At 62.2% G+C, this 15,154-nt stretch overlaps 2 protein-coding genes across 2 annotated transcripts; one reads left to right on the top strand and one right to left on the bottom strand.

Moving 5' to 3' along the window:
- Positions 1-747: 747 nt before the first annotated feature.
- Positions 748-8,596, bottom strand: FCHSD1 (FCH and double SH3 domains 1). Its single transcript, XM_088522717.1, has 20 exons — positions 8,512-8,596; positions 8,214-8,311; positions 7,678-7,723; positions 5,358-5,431; positions 4,862-5,006; positions 4,599-4,735; positions 4,447-4,510; positions 4,198-4,326; positions 3,665-3,787; positions 3,439-3,534; positions 3,251-3,367; positions 3,010-3,114; positions 2,454-2,615; positions 2,257-2,382; positions 2,076-2,159; positions 1,704-1,887; positions 1,422-1,627; positions 1,103-1,193; positions 949-1,022; positions 748-813 (listed from the first exon to the last, which is right to left on the bottom strand). Exons 1-20 carry the CDS (start codon positions 8,530-8,532, stop codon positions 748-750), a joined length of 2,148 nt encoding a protein of 715 aa, XP_088378843.1. The 5' UTR covers positions 8,533-8,596.
- Positions 8,597-11,676: 3,080 nt separating this feature from the next.
- Positions 11,677-14,857, top strand: LOC104578923 (proteinase-activated receptor 2). The gene is made up of 2 exons (XM_010226503.2): positions 11,677-11,782; positions 13,884-14,857. The coding sequence occupies exons 1-2, from the start codon at positions 11,677-11,679 to the stop codon at positions 14,855-14,857; spliced, it is 1,080 nt and encodes a 359-aa protein (XP_010224805.2).
- The last annotated feature ends 297 nt before the right edge of the window (positions 14,858-15,154 follow it).

Below are 15,154 nucleotides of genomic sequence, written 5' to 3'. Positions count from 1 at the left end.
CGGTGCCAGCCCCTGGGCAGCTGAGCTGCTGCAGCAGCCACGGAGCAGAGACACGGGGCAGCCTTCGCCAGGGCACAGAGCACCCCTGAGCGCCAGCCAGGTGGTGGCACAAGCCCTGGAGCTTCATGGCCACCCCCAGGAGATGCCACTGCAAGGAGCCGCAGAGGACGGGCCTCTGCGCAGGGGGAGCAGAGGAGATGGAGGCACCAGCGTACGCAGCAGCGGCGGCCAGGCCCCGGGCAAGCTTTGGTCTATAACCGCACTGTAAATAGATGAGCTAAAACCATTAAAGCTGCTGAACACAGGGCCAGAGTGAAGTGGTTTTATTGGGGCACGGCTGCCGGGGGGGCCTGCTCCTGCCTGCCCCCATGGTGGGGAGCTGCCCCGGGTCCCTATGTCTCACGGTGGCAGGAAAGGGGCTACACGGCAGCTGATGCCCCGCACAGACGGAGAGGGTCCTCAGCCCCAGCCCTTGCATCGCCCCAAGGCACCAGGGCAGGGGGCCGGGCTCCATCGTGGGCAGGGGGGTTATGTATGAGGACGCCGGGGAGCCGGGGCCGAGCTCTGGGCAGAGGCGCTCCATGGAGCAGGACACGGAGGCGGGAGCGCTCCGTAAGCGAAGCTGGAGCAGGACGCGGCCCCCGCGGCGAGACCAGCTCGGGGGAGCTGTGGGGCTCGGGCAGGGACGAGGAGCAGGGAGGAGGCCCCGAGCGGAGAGGCGAAGCTGGGCGGGAGGGAGCGCCAGCGTCAGCTCGGGCGCAGCGCGGGCTCCGCGGCGGCAGCTCTGCCCGGGGGTGGCGGCGGTGCGCGGAGCTGCGGAGAGAGGACGGTGGCCCTCACTGCTCCGGGCCCTGCTCGCCCGCACGCCATTCCCAGCCCTTCCAGAGCCAAGGGTGAGGGCAGGGGGCATCGTGCCCAGGGCCGTGGCAGCCCCGGAGCAGCACTTACTGGGCGGAGGCGGCTGACGGAGAGGTCGGGAGAGCTGTGGCCGCTGGCCGGGCCGTCCTGCCTGCAAGCGGGCGCTGCACGGGGACAGTATCCGCGAGCTTGAGGCGGGCTCCACGGCCCCATGCCCTGCTGGGCTCCGCACGGGAGCACTCACCTCCCAGCAGCAGTTCTGGAGCGGGGCTGGAGGGCAGGCCGGGCACGAGGCCAGGAGGGGAGAAGGGCGGAGGGGAGGGCGACGGCAGCTCCTGAGGAGATGAAGCAGAGGGTGGTTGAAGCAACGGCTGCAGAGACCCCGATTGGGGTGCAGGGCCCAGGGACACCATTATGAGGCCACCCTAGAGCCCCAGTACCCATGTGCCAGCCACGATGGGTAGAAGATGGAGCCCTGTCCTGTGCCCAGACTTCCCTTGGTGGCACAGGAAGTCCCCTCTCACCTCACGGGGCTTCACGAGCTCCGGCGCAGCGGGACCCACCTGCCCAGCAGAGCCACCGGCCCCCGTGAGCTCCTCCACCACGAGTGAGGGGAAGACGCCAACGCGGCCGTTGAAGTCTCCCGTCCAGAAGCCGTCGTCCACCTCGCCCTCGGCGCGGGGCAGCACGCGGATGATGGCGCCCTCGGGGAAGCTCAGCTCCTCGGGGCTCTGCCCCTCGTAGTCGTAGAGGGCTCGCACCAGCCAGGCTGCGGGGAGCACGGAGCGGAGCCCACGCTGGCACGCACCAGCCCCATGGCCCCGGGGACCCCCGCAGGTACCCACCTCCGGGCTCCAGGACCAGCTCCGCGGCCATGATGCTGGAGAGCTGCCGCTGCAGGGCCGTGGCCAAGGGCCCCGCAGCAGGGCCGCCGCTGCCGGCAGCAGGGCCCGCGTCGCCACCCGCACAGCCCAGGGACAGCAGGTACTTCTCAGGGACGTAGCCGACCTGGCCAGCCTTGTTGCGGGCCTGGAGAGGCAGGAGTCACATTGCGATCCCAGCAGCGAAGCCCGGCTGGGACTTCACCACTGGCTTCGCTCCAGTGCCTAGACGCGAGCGGGGACGCACAGGGACCCTGTTGAGCTCAGTGGGCCCAGGGTGCCAAGAGGAGGGTCCTGAGGGCTGCTCAGCCCCGCGCCCTGGCCACCCTCACCCACCTTCACCCACTCCTCCACATCGCCATCCTCGATGATCTCCAGCTCCTCTCCCTGGGCGATGGAGAGCTCGTCTGCCTGGCGGCCCTGGGGGACATGGAGGACAGCGTGCAGCCATAGGAAGGCTCCAGGACCAGCCTCGGGCAGGGCGCTGGTAGCCTTCGGGAAGAGGCCACAGCTTTACCTGGTAGCCGAAAATCACCCGGCATGTGTAAGGATACGTGCGGCCGGCAGGGCCGGGCTCGCCGTCCTCAAAGGCCTCGACGCTGTCGTCGTAGTCGTCAAACTCCGCCAGGTCGAACTCTTCTGACTAGTGACAAAACCCGGGTCAGCGCACGTGGCGGCCGCGCCATCCCCCCCGCTGCCCCCAGCCGCTCTCACCGCCTCCGCCGCCTCCTTCTCGGCCTGCTGGGCCGCGCTGAGGCTGCGCTCGCGCTCCAGCTCCTCCAGCGCCTGCGCCATGGCCCCTGCCAGCCACGCGTCCACATCCAGCCCCGCGGTGCGCAGCAGCGCCAGCCGCGCGTCCGCCTTCGCCTTGCTCACCTGCGGGGAGGCCGGGGCTGAGCACGCGCGGGGCGCAGCCGGCCCCGCTGGCCTGGGCTAGCGCGGCCGGGACGTAAGGCAGAACCGGGCTGCTGGCACCCAAGTGTGTGCGGGTAGAGGACAGGCTGACCAGAGACAGGGGAGGGTGGTGTTGGACGCCCAAGAAGGCAGCCCTGGCCCACCTGTGTGCCCAGGCCAGCGCCCAGCATCTGCTAGTGCTGCTGGCCGAGGTCTGAGGAGCTGCCAAGGCTCCACATCCTCCACGTCTACCCAGGACGGCGCGAGATAAAGTGTGTGTGGTTCCCAAGGCCACCCCCAAGCCCGGGATTGGGGAGCTCCAGCCTGGGGTGGGCTCAGGGAGCAGGGAACGTGGGCTCTGCCCCACCAGACCCACCTCAGCCTTCCGAATATTCTCTTTCACTTCATCCATCCGTCGCTCCGTGGCAGCTACCTCAGCCTCCGGGGCCTGCTGCCTCCTGGCCTCCAGCCTTTGCAGGACCTGCACGAACGACCACAGCTCACAGGGGCTCTCAGTCATGCAGGAGCATCAGGGAAGGGGCTGTAGCCTCTGTCCCCTCGCAGGGCTCAGGGCGCAGCAGCTCTGCAAGGAAGAATAACCCATGCCAAGCCCCAACCTGCTCACTGTGCGTCTTGATCTTGTAGTCCTTGGCCGCCCGGTTGGCCCAGCGCCGCACCTCCTTCTCCAGGCTGCTCTCACTGGTGCTGCTGCTCTCCGGCTCTAGGAGACGCATCTAGGCAAGGAGGATCCATCTGAGAAGGGCGCACGTGCTCAGCTGGGCACTAGACTAGCCTCACAGCGTACCTGGTCCATGCCGGCGAGCTGGAATCGCTGCTCTGGTGCCAGTGTGAAGGCAGTGTGGTCCTGGAGGAAGAGGAGGAGGTTCTGCTCCCGGCTTATCTGCAGTGGTGGGGAGAAGATGCATGGGACCGAGATAGGGAGCTCACTCATCCTCTCCATCAACTCAGCAGTGTCCGGGATGCAAAGGGACCAGGGGAACCAGTCCTGGCCCAGGGACAAGTAGCTTTACCTGGGTGGATGACTCCAGAACACGCTGGAACCACTCCTGTGTGGCCTGGCAGATCTCAATCTCCGTCTGGCTGGTCAAGGTCAAGTGGTCCCGGAGCCGCTCGTAAAGGTCACCATCCAGGGCCTGGGGGAACCAGGCTGGGAGGCAGGACACCCTGCGGCACCCATGGTGCCCACGCAGAGCCGAGGAGTGGGGCACCCCATGTACCTGCTCATCATCCAGCCTCTCGCATCTCCCCCCACCAGGGAACACATCCCTGACAACCCGGGCTGAGGACAATCTGTGGGTTGGGCACCAGGGATCTGCCACATGCCCAAGAAATGCTCTGAGATGGGAGGAGGGCACTCATGAACATGGGACACCATTGGCACCCAGTCCCAGCACCACAGGGGCAACGGGACCCTGTATCCAGCACCTAACCAGGTCTGGGGGATGTTTCTTCAAGGACCTGGGATGGTTGCTCAGAGAACCCTGCTTCCAGCATAAGAGGGGACAAAACTGGCGAGAGAAGCAGGTGTCAGAGCAGCTCCTACCTCCATGACCGTGGGCAACTCCACGCGGTAGTAATGGTCCAGGTGAGCATTGGCAGACACCAGCGTGAGGACATACTCGTTGTGCACCCCTGGGAGCTGCTTCGAGTACTCGGCCAGCTGCGCAGAGAACTGTGGGACAGGGAGAGTGTGGCCTGGTGACCAGGGGGATGACACTGTCTTGCACCAGCTTCCGGCCAGCCCTGCTGCTGCCCGCGTGCTCAACGCTCCATCTGTCCTTGCTTTGCTGACCTTGGCACTGAGTTTTTGCAGGCTGGCCTTGGTGTGAAATATCCCCCGGTCACTCCTCCGGAGCCTGGGGAGAAAGGTGGAGACACAAGTTCAAGGTCCATCCTCTTGGCTCCTTCTGCAGTCCCTCTGTGCCCTCCTCTTGCCCTGCTCACCGGGCCTCCACGTCTGCGGCTTTGTCCTTGGCCACCTCATTGCTCCGCTGCAGGTGCATAAACTGCTTCTTCGCCTTGCCCAGCTCCTTCACTGTCTCCAGCAGCTCTGCCTGCACCTTCTGCAACTGCTCAATGCTCTGGGGCAGGGGGAAACATCAGTCCCAACACTGGTGGCCTTCGCACCTTTGCTTGGGTGCAAGGGCCATGGACTGCACTGGCCATGAGTTCTCCATGTGCCCCACGTCCTCATTTTGTCCAAGTACCTTCTTGAGCATCCGCTCCTTGGACACGCGGGCTGTCTTGGAGGCCTCCAGGGCGATGGTGCGGTAGCTCTCCGAGGCGGCGACACGGGCCTGCCCGGTGTACATGGCACCATCAACGATGCCCTTCCAGACAGCAACAACGCTCCTGCGGGCGTAGGGAGCAAGGAAGGGGGTTAGACCATTTCTCTCCTCCAACAACTCCTGCTGCAGGGCTTTCCTGCTTCCCGGACAGGTCTTGGCTGGGGTTTTGGGGATGCTTTGAAGACATCACTAGCCCCTTGCAGTCCCTTTTGAGTTGGGTACCACCTCCTCGGAGATGGGCTTCTCCCAGGACCGCAGCCTGGAGGCACTGCTGGGCACTCCACTCCTGTGCTGAATTAGCCCCTGTCCCACCAGCTCTGCTACCAGCTGGGAGGTCACATACCCAGCCCACGTCTGACCCTTGGCCACCCCCAGCCCTCGTCACTGGGTCCCGGCCGCCTTGCCCACGGCCCACCTCGAGTCACTGCCTTCGCTGCGGCCCCGCTGCCAGTCTCTCTTCAGGAACTGGCTCGCCAGCCTCTGCAGCGCCTGCGGAGAGGCTCCCGTCACCAGCCATGCCGCCACCAGGGCCACAGGGTCCTGCTCGCGCCCAGCCTAGGACACGTAGTCCCGAGCCACGGGACAGGCCCAGGCTTCCCCGCAGCAGCTGCCCAATTCGTGGGCATCCCCCAAGCAATGGGGCAGCAGGGGACCCTGCGGTCATTTGGAGGCTGATGGGCATCCCAGGTGTCTGGGGAACCAGGTCCTGGGGCCACCCCTCACAGGAAAACCCCTTGTGGAAGAAGCGGGGCAGGGAGGGAAGGGAGAGCAAGGGCACGTGGCTGCGACCAAGCCAGCTGCAGTGCACAGGCATGAGCAGGAAGCGTCTGGCAGTGCCCGAGTGCCAGTCAGGTCCCTGCAAGGGCAGAGAAGCCCAGACTGGCTCCTCCAGGGAGCCCCCAAAAGATCCGAGCCCAAACACAGCCCCACGACCACCCCACAGATCTTCGCTGGCGTGGGCCCAGGCAGGCCCAGCACCCATGGCTGGATGCTTGCTACCTGCCACCCAGTGGGTGGGTTGAGCCCAGCACCTTTGGGTCCCACTAAGGAGCTGCCCACAAGGAGATGTCCCTCTGGTCATCCCTGCCGGGATTGCAACCATCTGAGCCTCAGGCCTGGAGGGAAAAGTCCCGTTTCCATCAGCCTCCTCCCTCAGTGCTGGAGTGTGCAGGGCCTAGGGCACCCCACAGTCTTCATTTAACTGCTGATGCATTCAGGGGCCTGAGGAAGAGGGCAGAGCTGGCCCAAAGCAGCCACGCAGAGCAGGGACACAAAGTCCCCAGGTGTGGGACCCACAGGGGTGCCCACGAGGCTGGGTCAGAGCCCCACATCCCAGGGGCATCGCACAGCTAAAGCAGCACGTGCGGGTTAGGAGTGGGGAAGAGGCCCTGGCTGACCCGGAGGAGCAGATTTGGCCACCGTGACGAAAGGCCTCGTCTTGCAGGCTCGGAGAGGGGAGGATGCCAGGAGGACAGCAAGTGGCCAAAACCAGGCCGGGGGGAGCAGGGGCTGCAAAGGCAACGACAGGGTAAAGAAGCTAGAGAGAAGCCACCACCATATGTGAGCCCAGAAGGACCTGAACCTGCAGCATGCGGGGGACCGTCCCCCTCCAAGCCCAGGCTCCTGGGGCTTGTGTGTCCAAACGCATCCAGGCCCACCAGAGATGCTACCAAGGACCTGGTGCAGGGCGCCGAGCCAGGAAAGGTGCCAAGAAAGCAGCGGGGCAGCGGGAGGCCGCTGCGGGTACTCACGCGGGGCTGAGCGGGGGAGTTAGCTGCACCCTCGGGGCCGAGGGCCCCCCGAGCCACCGGGCAGCACCCAGCGGCCGCCCGGAGAGAGCAGAGGAGGTTAGGCCGGAGCGGGGCAGCGCGGCGCCGGGGGCCATGCGCGGGAGGCAGGACGGAGCGAGGCGGAGGCAGGAGCGAGGCTGAGCGCAGCCGGCACCGCAGCGCTGTCCTACGGGCAGAGGGAAGGAAGGGCAGAGAGGGGAACTGGGCCCCTGCCGGGCACTCGCAGCCCCTTTGGGGGCACGCACAGCCCTGTGGCGGTCCCCGCTTCTAGCAGAGGGGGCTTCAAGCGACACAACCCGGGCTCTAGTACTTAAGAGAGTCCAGGAAGATCTTAATTATCCCAGTTAAGCAGATGTCAGAGTTGGATTATTTCCTTCCCACTCCCGGGTTTTCCCTCTCAGCCCCCAAAATGTAGAGATTGGGTTTGTGCTGCACTCAGCGAAGTCCCTCGGCAGGGCAATCGATCCTGCCCAGGAGGGAAAGCGCTGATCTTTCCCTTCAGAAGGGCGAGCGGATCCCAGAGAGCACCAGCTCACCCGGGAAAAAGGGATGAGCGAAGACCTGGATACAACAGCAACCCCCTGCTTGGCTCAAATAGTACCTCATATTTTCAAGCAAATCCCAACGTGTTACATGCGCGGGGCCACACACTGCTCCAAGACATCCCAGAGCAGAAGCCCACGGCTTCTCCGTGCCTCAAAGAGGACCCAGCACCCTGCTCCGGGTCACTCGGCCCAGCTTGGTGGGCAGATCCCCTGGGAATGCAGCCTTGCCCAGGCTCCCATGCAGGAGCGGGGGTGACAGCGGAGCAGGACGGGGAGCTGAGGGCTGCCTCTGGCTACGGGGCAACCAGTGGGAGTCCCGCTGCCAGTGCGGGGTGACACGGCCCCGGCACAGGGTGACACAGGCCCACGATGAGCGGGGAGGCCGGGGCTGCCTCCTTACCTGCCCGTACTCCCTCTCGATCGCTGACCTCTGCTTGCTGTAGGACCTGCAGGGAGATGAAACGCGGCGCAGGCGTCTGAGTGTGCAGCAGCGGGGGGACCCCTCACATGAGATGAGCTGGCGGGTCTCAGCCCCCCAGCTCAGCGGCACGGGAGGAATGAGAGGGGCCGCGCGGCGCTGCGACCGGCGGCACGGAGCCAGCTGCCCGCCAGGGCGGCCGCTGACCTCCAAAGAGCCGCTAGAAGCATCCACGGTAAGCGCGGCCCTGCCGCCCACTCCCACCACAGCCTCCCGGCTGCTGGCGCGTGATGCGGCCCCGTCCAGCGGGGCCCTCCAAACCCGGGCACTGTGGGGGACACGGGGGCTGTTCCCCCCCTCCCCAGCCCTTCCTCCCACGCCAGAAGGAGGGCGCAGGCCCCATGCAGTCCGGGGAGCGTGGGGCGCAGCGCGGCACCAGCAGTGCACCGAGCTGGCCGGTCTCAGCTGCGAGGGCGGTCAGGAGCGTGCGGGCGGCGCGCGGCCCCCCAGGGCGGTACCTGATGTCCTCCAGCAGCTCCGTGTCCCGCTGCTGCTTGCTCTGGAGGCTGCAGAGCTGCTCCATGAAGTGCAGCTTCACCTCCTGCGTCAGCTTCACCTGCGGGGCGGCGGGGAGAAGCCCTTGGGGCCCGGCCGCGCCGCCCGCCCGTGTCACCCGGGCGGGGGCACCCAGGGCCGCCCAGTGGCGCGACCCGACTTCCCCGGACGCCACTCGCGGGTCCGAGCTCGGGGCGCGGTGCCCAGCGGGGATCGAGCGGGGACGGGGGCGGGGGCGGGGGCGGGGACGGTCCCCCCCACCTTGCGCGGCGGCGGCTGCATCCTCGCGCCCCGCCGGCTCCACTCCGGGCCCCGTCACGCGTGTCCGTGCCCGGAACTGCCGGAGCGGCCCCGCCCCGACGGCGCGGCCCCCCCACGGCCCCGCCCCCGAGGCCCCGCCCCCACCCTGAGGCTCCGCCCTCTCCCCCGCGTGCCGTCCCGTGCCCGGTTCGAGTCGTCCCGTGCCCGGTTCGAGTCGTCCCGGCGGGAGTGACGGGGCAGGATGAGCAGGAGATGGAGAGGGTCGCGCCGCTTGCTCAGGTCGCACCAGAGGAGGTTCAGGTTGGGGATCAGGAAGAATTCCTGCAGGGAAGGAGAAGTCGAGCATCGGAACAGGCTGCCCAGGGAAGTGGTGGAGTCCCCGTCCCTGACAGTTTTCAAGAAATGTGTAGATGAGGCTCCCAGGGACATGGTTTAACAGCCATGGTGTTGAGCGGCTTACGGATGCACTCGATGACCTTGAAGGTCTTTTCCAACCATAAGGGTTCCATGGTTCTACCAGTGAGCTCCAGGAGTCCCAACCATCCACTGCCGTGCAGCTGCCAGAGAGCTCTGTGTCATGCGAGATGTTACGTCATGGCTCCATAAAAGGAGGCTGGAACCTGGGCACTTGTTGCAGGAGAAGAAAAGGCTCTCGCTGCTCCTGAAGATCTGAAGTTGAGGAACAGGTTTAGTGCCCTGCAGGGTGAGGAGGAACTAGGCAAGGTTTCAAGGAAGCAGCTGGGCTGGCAGCCTCATGGGAACAGCTGGAAGACTCATGGGGCGAGTGATTGCTGTGGGAGCCTGCCCGCTGCAGGGGACGGGGACAGCAACCTGCAAACCTGGCCCCTTGTCCAGAGACATCCTGCCAAGGGCTCAAATATGAGTTGTCATGGAGAGACTGCCAAGACTTGTCCATGCGTCTGACTCTTGCCCCTCTGCTACTCTTCCATGTGTGCATTAGCGATACCAAAGGCAAATTCTCAAAGAGAAGATCTTGGGATGGTGGTCAAGGATCTGGAAGCCCAGGTCTTTTTCTCCTCAACTCTGCCAATGAAGGGGAAGGATGGGAAAAGGAGTAAATGGGTTTTCCTGGTTAACAACTGGCTGCACTGCTGGTGTTGGCAACGGGGTTTTGGTTTCTACAACCATGGGCCACAGTTTGAAGATCGACAGCTGGTGGGGAGGAATGGGATGTACCTCACTAAGAGGGGCACGTGTGTCTGCCAGCAAGTTGACCAGCCTGGTAAGGAGGGCTTTAAACTAGGCAAGATGGGGGAAGGAGTTATAGAGTTATAGGGACACAGCAGACATCAAACTGCAGCTCAAGGCTCCCATAACGTCCACATAGGCAAGCTCAGGAAGTGCGGGCTAGATGAGTGGGTCGTGGTTGAGAATGGGCTGAATGGCAGAGCCCAGAGGGTTGTGATCCGTGCCACAGGGAGGCCTGTTGCTAGTGATGTCCCTCAGGGGTCCAATCATGTTGAGCCATCAGTGAACCTCATCATGTTCAATAAAGGCAAGTGTAGGGTCCTGCACCTGGGGAGGAATCACCCCATGCCTCAGGACAGTCTAGGGGATACCTGCTGGAGAATAGCTCTGCAGAGAAGCCCTGGGCATACAAATGGACAAGTTAACCATGAGCCAGCAAGGTGCCCTTGTGGCCAAGAAGGCCAATGTCTTCTGGAGTGCATTAGGAAGAATGTTGCGAGCTGGTTGAGGCAGCTGATCCTCCCCCTCCACTAAACCCTGGTGAGGCCACATCTGGAGTGCTGTGTCCAGTTCAGGGCTCCCAAGCACAAGAGGGACATAGAACTGCTGGAGAGAGTCCATTGTAGCACTACGAAGATGATTAGGGGACTGGAGCATTTCTCCTATGAGGAGAGACTGAGAGAGCTGGGCCTGCTTAGCCTGGAGAAGAGAAGGCGGAGGCAGAATCTTATTAGTGTGTACAAATACCTGAAGGGACGGTGTCAAGAGGATGGGGCCAAACTCTTTTCAGTGGTGACCAGTGACAGGACAAGGGGCAACAGCCACAAGGTGAAACAGAGCAAGTTCCATCTGGATCTGAGGAAAAAGGTCTTGACTGTGAGGGTAACAGCACTGGAGCAGGTTCCCCAGAGAGGCTGTGGAGAGTCCTCCTCTGGAGATACTCAAAACCTGCCTGGACATGATCCAGTGCAACGTGCTCTAGGTGACCCTGCTTGAGTAGAACGGGTTGGACTGGGTGATCTCGAGAGGTCCCTTCTAACCTCAACCACTCTGTGACTCACATGGAGGATGCCTGGCCTGGAGCTCATTGGGATCCTGCCCTGGGTACATATGTGCAGTGGAATTATGTATGTGTGGGGGGTGCCTGGCACCCATTTGGAGATGTTGCACTTTTCCAGGTTTGCCTGGAGTCACTTATTCCCTTCTACAACTACTTCAGGCAGTTGTGGGGAGCTGGGAGAGTAGACACGGGGGCCATCCACCACTAAGTTGGGTGGCAGGAAGAGGATGGCACAGCTGCAATGGAGCAGAGGGGCCTGTGGGATGACATCAGCTCATCTACCCAACCGAAGTGATCACACCCAAGGGAACAGGGAGCTTCTGGTCCTCAAAGCCTCCCTGGGATGGTTAAGTAGGAGTGAGAGTACCCTGAACCTTGGGGTGCTGTTGTGCAGGAACAGCAGGATCTCCCCAATGCCAGCACTCTTCTGCAATGGGGCCTTGCACCCAGGGCCTTGACCCTCCTGCCATGCGCATATAGGGAATGCACCACTTCACCTGCTTGCTGTAGTCTGTAAAACGTCTTTTTATGGTTGCACCACAACTGCTTCCTCTTTTGCACGTCCAGCAGCATGAGGCTGATAGGAAAGCACCCTAACGCCGCGTGTCTCGGTGACATCCTCTATCCCACGTCAGCTCTGAGCTCTCGGGGACAGCTTGCAGTCTGCAATTGTCTCCACTCCCAACTTCCTGGGCATTACTCTCGCTTCTCGGGCCACGGGGATGGAAAGCAGCCCCTGGGCGCAGAGTGGGAAGGAAAGAGGAAGGGTGCCGTAGGAGGGGGCTGGTATGTGAACATGTTGCAGTGACTCACTGTCTGGGGCCAGCCCCTGCTTATGGTACTTCTCTGGACCCTAGAAGACAGCCAGCTGCAGCTGCCGCAGAGATCGCACAGATATGTATTTTTTGCCTCCACCCGCCTCTGCTGCCGTCTATGTCTCCATCTTGCTTGGCTGCACCCGGCTCTGCTCGGGTGTTGAGGTCTCCACAGCCAAGCGCCCAGGTAGGTCTCGCTACCTTTTTCTTGGGAAGACTCTTCTTGGGGAGCTGGTTAAGGAAGGCCAGGAAGGGCTGGCTGCCACCTGGGAGGCAATGGGGCAGAGTGGAAGAGCAGGAGTTGGGGGACAGATCTACCAAGGTGGGCTGGGGGACGGATTTACTACCTTTTTTTTTGGATCATTTTTACTGTCCATATTGAAAGCCCAAGTGGTGACCTGAAGCTCTGCTGCTCTTCTCCTCCCCATAGCAGCAAAGATAAAATTACGTCTGCTGTAACCTGAAATTTCCCCTGCCTCCTCCACAAGTGGGAAGGACGGAGGTGGCAGCATCTGCAGGAAGCTCTTGGACACAACTGGTGCCCTAGTGTCCTCCCCAGGTGTCCTGAAGACCACCTCAAAATCTCTAGGGTTTCAGAGCTGGGGCTGTTCATCTCAGGCTAATTGGATGCCATCTCACGGCATGCCTTGTGCCCATGCTGGTGCGGGTGCCCATGTTGCTTCCCAGTCCCAGAGTGGGATGTGGCGCTTCGAGACTGTCGTGGCTCCTTGGACCCAGTTGTCGTGGCAGACTGGGCTCACCGTGTACAAGTAGCCAAGACAGAGCCTTGTCCCCACCAGGACTCACTGTGTGCCTGCTCAATGGGCAACTCAGCGCCCGCGGATCCAGGACACACAGTCCAACCCGCATGGGTCGCTGCAGCAACGGGTGCAGTCACTCAAGACACCTGGTTGCTCCGTGTGCTTAGGCTCAGGGGACTGCCCTGGCCGTTCCCCAGTGCGGGGCATTGGCAGTGCTGGTTGGCAGATGCCAAGAAAAGTTAACATCAGGGGTTAACATCTGGGAGCTGTGCAGCGGGGTCGGAGGGAAGGCTTTAGGAAGGGTCTGTTTAGCTTTGTTGTAGGATCAGAGAGGGGAGCTGCTCAACACCCTGGGGTGGCGTGCAGGCAGGCTGAGCCTGGTTGTGCTTTTAGAGTGAAAAAACATTAACAAGAAGATGTGTTCTTCTTTTTTTTTTTTACGTGATCCAAGACCTTCCTGTTCTGTGCTCGTGCTCTGCGTGCAGGCTGAGACCGCAGGCAGCAGGGGCTGCGCAGCAGGGGCCAAGCAAGGGGGAGGCTGCGTGGGGAAGGGGTGAGAGACCCGGAACTGCCCAGGCGGCAGAGCTGGGCACGTCCTGGCGGGGCAGCCCGTCCGTCTTCATTAGAGACCGGGTATGTGAGGGCTCTGCCGTTGATGCCAAGGCTCTCCCACAGCTGCTTTTTGCCACCTGACAGATGCAGGGACCATATGTTCCTGGGGTACACGGACAGGATCCCTGCTTCTTCCTGGGCTACTTAACCCTTCTTATACTCGCTGCATTTCTGGAGGGACTCACTGCATGCTAGATCCAACTCTAGGTTTGGGTCAGCTGTGTGAGCCCGAAGCCCTGAAAGGCTGAAGTCTTCCCCAGAGCATCTGGGCACATAAAGGGGTACTGCCAGGTCCCTTGGTGGGACCCAGTGCTAGGTGCATCCTGGCACGAATGTGCTAGGAAAAGGGATGTTGTCAGAGAGATGGGACGTGTGTGTCTGCGCGAGTGTGAGCACCCCTTGTAGGCTCTGGACTGGGTTGCTCTTCCTCTCCAAGCCGGGTTGGGCTGGCACTGGGATGACCGCAGTGCTGGGTGAGTGGCATGTCCTGAGCAGGGCTCTGTGACAGGGCAGCTTTGTGGCTCCATGGCTTTTCCTTGTTGACCACAGTGTCTTCCTTGGGGATGCTGCTTTTCCACAGCCTTTCACACTCCCGTGGGTCTGCTGTCCTATGTGTGGCGCAGGAGTGAGACCCTTGAGGTTGATAATGCTTGGACAACTTGGGAACACACTGCCAGCAAGGGTAGATTTTGCCCCAGGTGAAGTACATTGAACATCCCCAGGGACCGGGGTGTTGGAGACTAGGATGCAGGACTCCTGAGTCCCAATTCCTATGTTGTTGACCAGGGGGATGTCAGCTCTTGCTTTTGCTGGCTGCCCTGCTGGGAGAGGAGACAACTCCCTATATGGTCCCAGATTGGAAGGGGCCATGAGAGGGTGCTCTTGGACAAGACTAATTCCTTCTGTCCTCCTCAGTGCGTGGCAACGGGCGAGCCTTGATCCCTCTCACTCCCCAAGAAGAGGTTGAGTGCCCCAGCGCCTCTGTGGAAACTTTTCTCAACAGCACCGTGACCACTCATGTCCTCCCTGCTCTCTACTCCGTGGTGCTGCTTGTGGGGCTGCCAGCCAATGCTCTTGCCTTCTGGGTTCTGGTGACCAAGTTCAGAAGTTCCAGCACCTTCTTCCTTCTTAACCTGGCCAGTGCTGACCTGCTTTTTGCCCTCCTGCTGCCCTTCAAGATCTCCTACTACCTTTTGGGCAACCAGTGGCTCTTTGGGGACTACCTGTGCCGCACCATGGTAGCTCTCTTCTATGGGAATATGTATAGCTCCATCCTATTCCTCACGTGCATTGGCCTGGAGCGTTGCATCTCTGTGGTGCACCCATTCCTGTGGAAGGGATCCAGGTGGAAGTGGGGCAGAGTGGGTGTCTCTGTGGGGATTTGGCTGGCAGTGGGGCTGGGCACGAGCCCTATGCTCTTAATTCCCCAGACAAAGCACATCTCAAGGCTGAATATCACCACGTGCCATGATGTCTTAGAGAAGCACGACCAGAAGTTCTTCTTCTATTATTTCTTCTCCCTGGTAGCACTGGGCTTTGGCCTGCCCTTCGTGCTCATGACCCTCTCCTATGGCTGCATCCTGGTGCGGCTTGCGGCCAAGGGGAAGCAGTATGGGCATGCGGTACGTGTCCTGGGCCTGGTCCTCCTCGTCTTCATCCTCTGCTTCACCCCCAGCAATGTGCTGCAATTCCACCACTACGTGCTGAGTGCCACAGGATGCCTCAACGTCACCTACGTCTGGTACGCCGTGGCGCTGGCGCTCAGCGCTTTCAACACCTGCTTTGATCCCTTCATCTACTACTATGTCTCCAGGGATTTCCGGGCCTGCTTCTGGGATGGAGGCGCCTGCTGCCCCAGGCACAGCCCCCTGCCTGGATACACATCCTAACCTGGCAGCAGGTTAGGCAGAAAACCCCCCTGGACTGGAGGTTTGTTGTGACTTTCCCAAAGGCCATGGGAGCTCCTGGACCCATGGACCCCAGGCAGATGCTGGGAGCAGCCGGCTGCTCTCGCTGGTGCAATGGTCCCATCTAGGACAGGTCCACTTCTCCGAAACTCACAGCAGCTTCCCCTTTGCCATCCCAACCACAAAGGCAGCGGTTCCTCCACGGACACTCGCAGGCTCAGCCCCTTCCCAGCAGGTCACCGGGCCCGTCTCCTCCGCGGCCGCCGCGCAGCCCCTTCG

The sequence above is a fragment of the Tinamus guttatus genome, unplaced genomic scaffold (assembly GCF_059628265.1).
Source record: "Tinamus guttatus ecotype Peru unplaced genomic scaffold, ASM5962826v1 Tinamus_guttatus_pri_ptg000155l, whole genome shotgun sequence".
Lineage (NCBI taxonomy): Eukaryota > Metazoa > Chordata > Aves > Tinamiformes > Tinamidae > Tinamus > Tinamus guttatus.
Note: the sequence above shows the minus strand (reverse complement) of the source record. Positions and strands in the feature narration are given on the sequence as shown.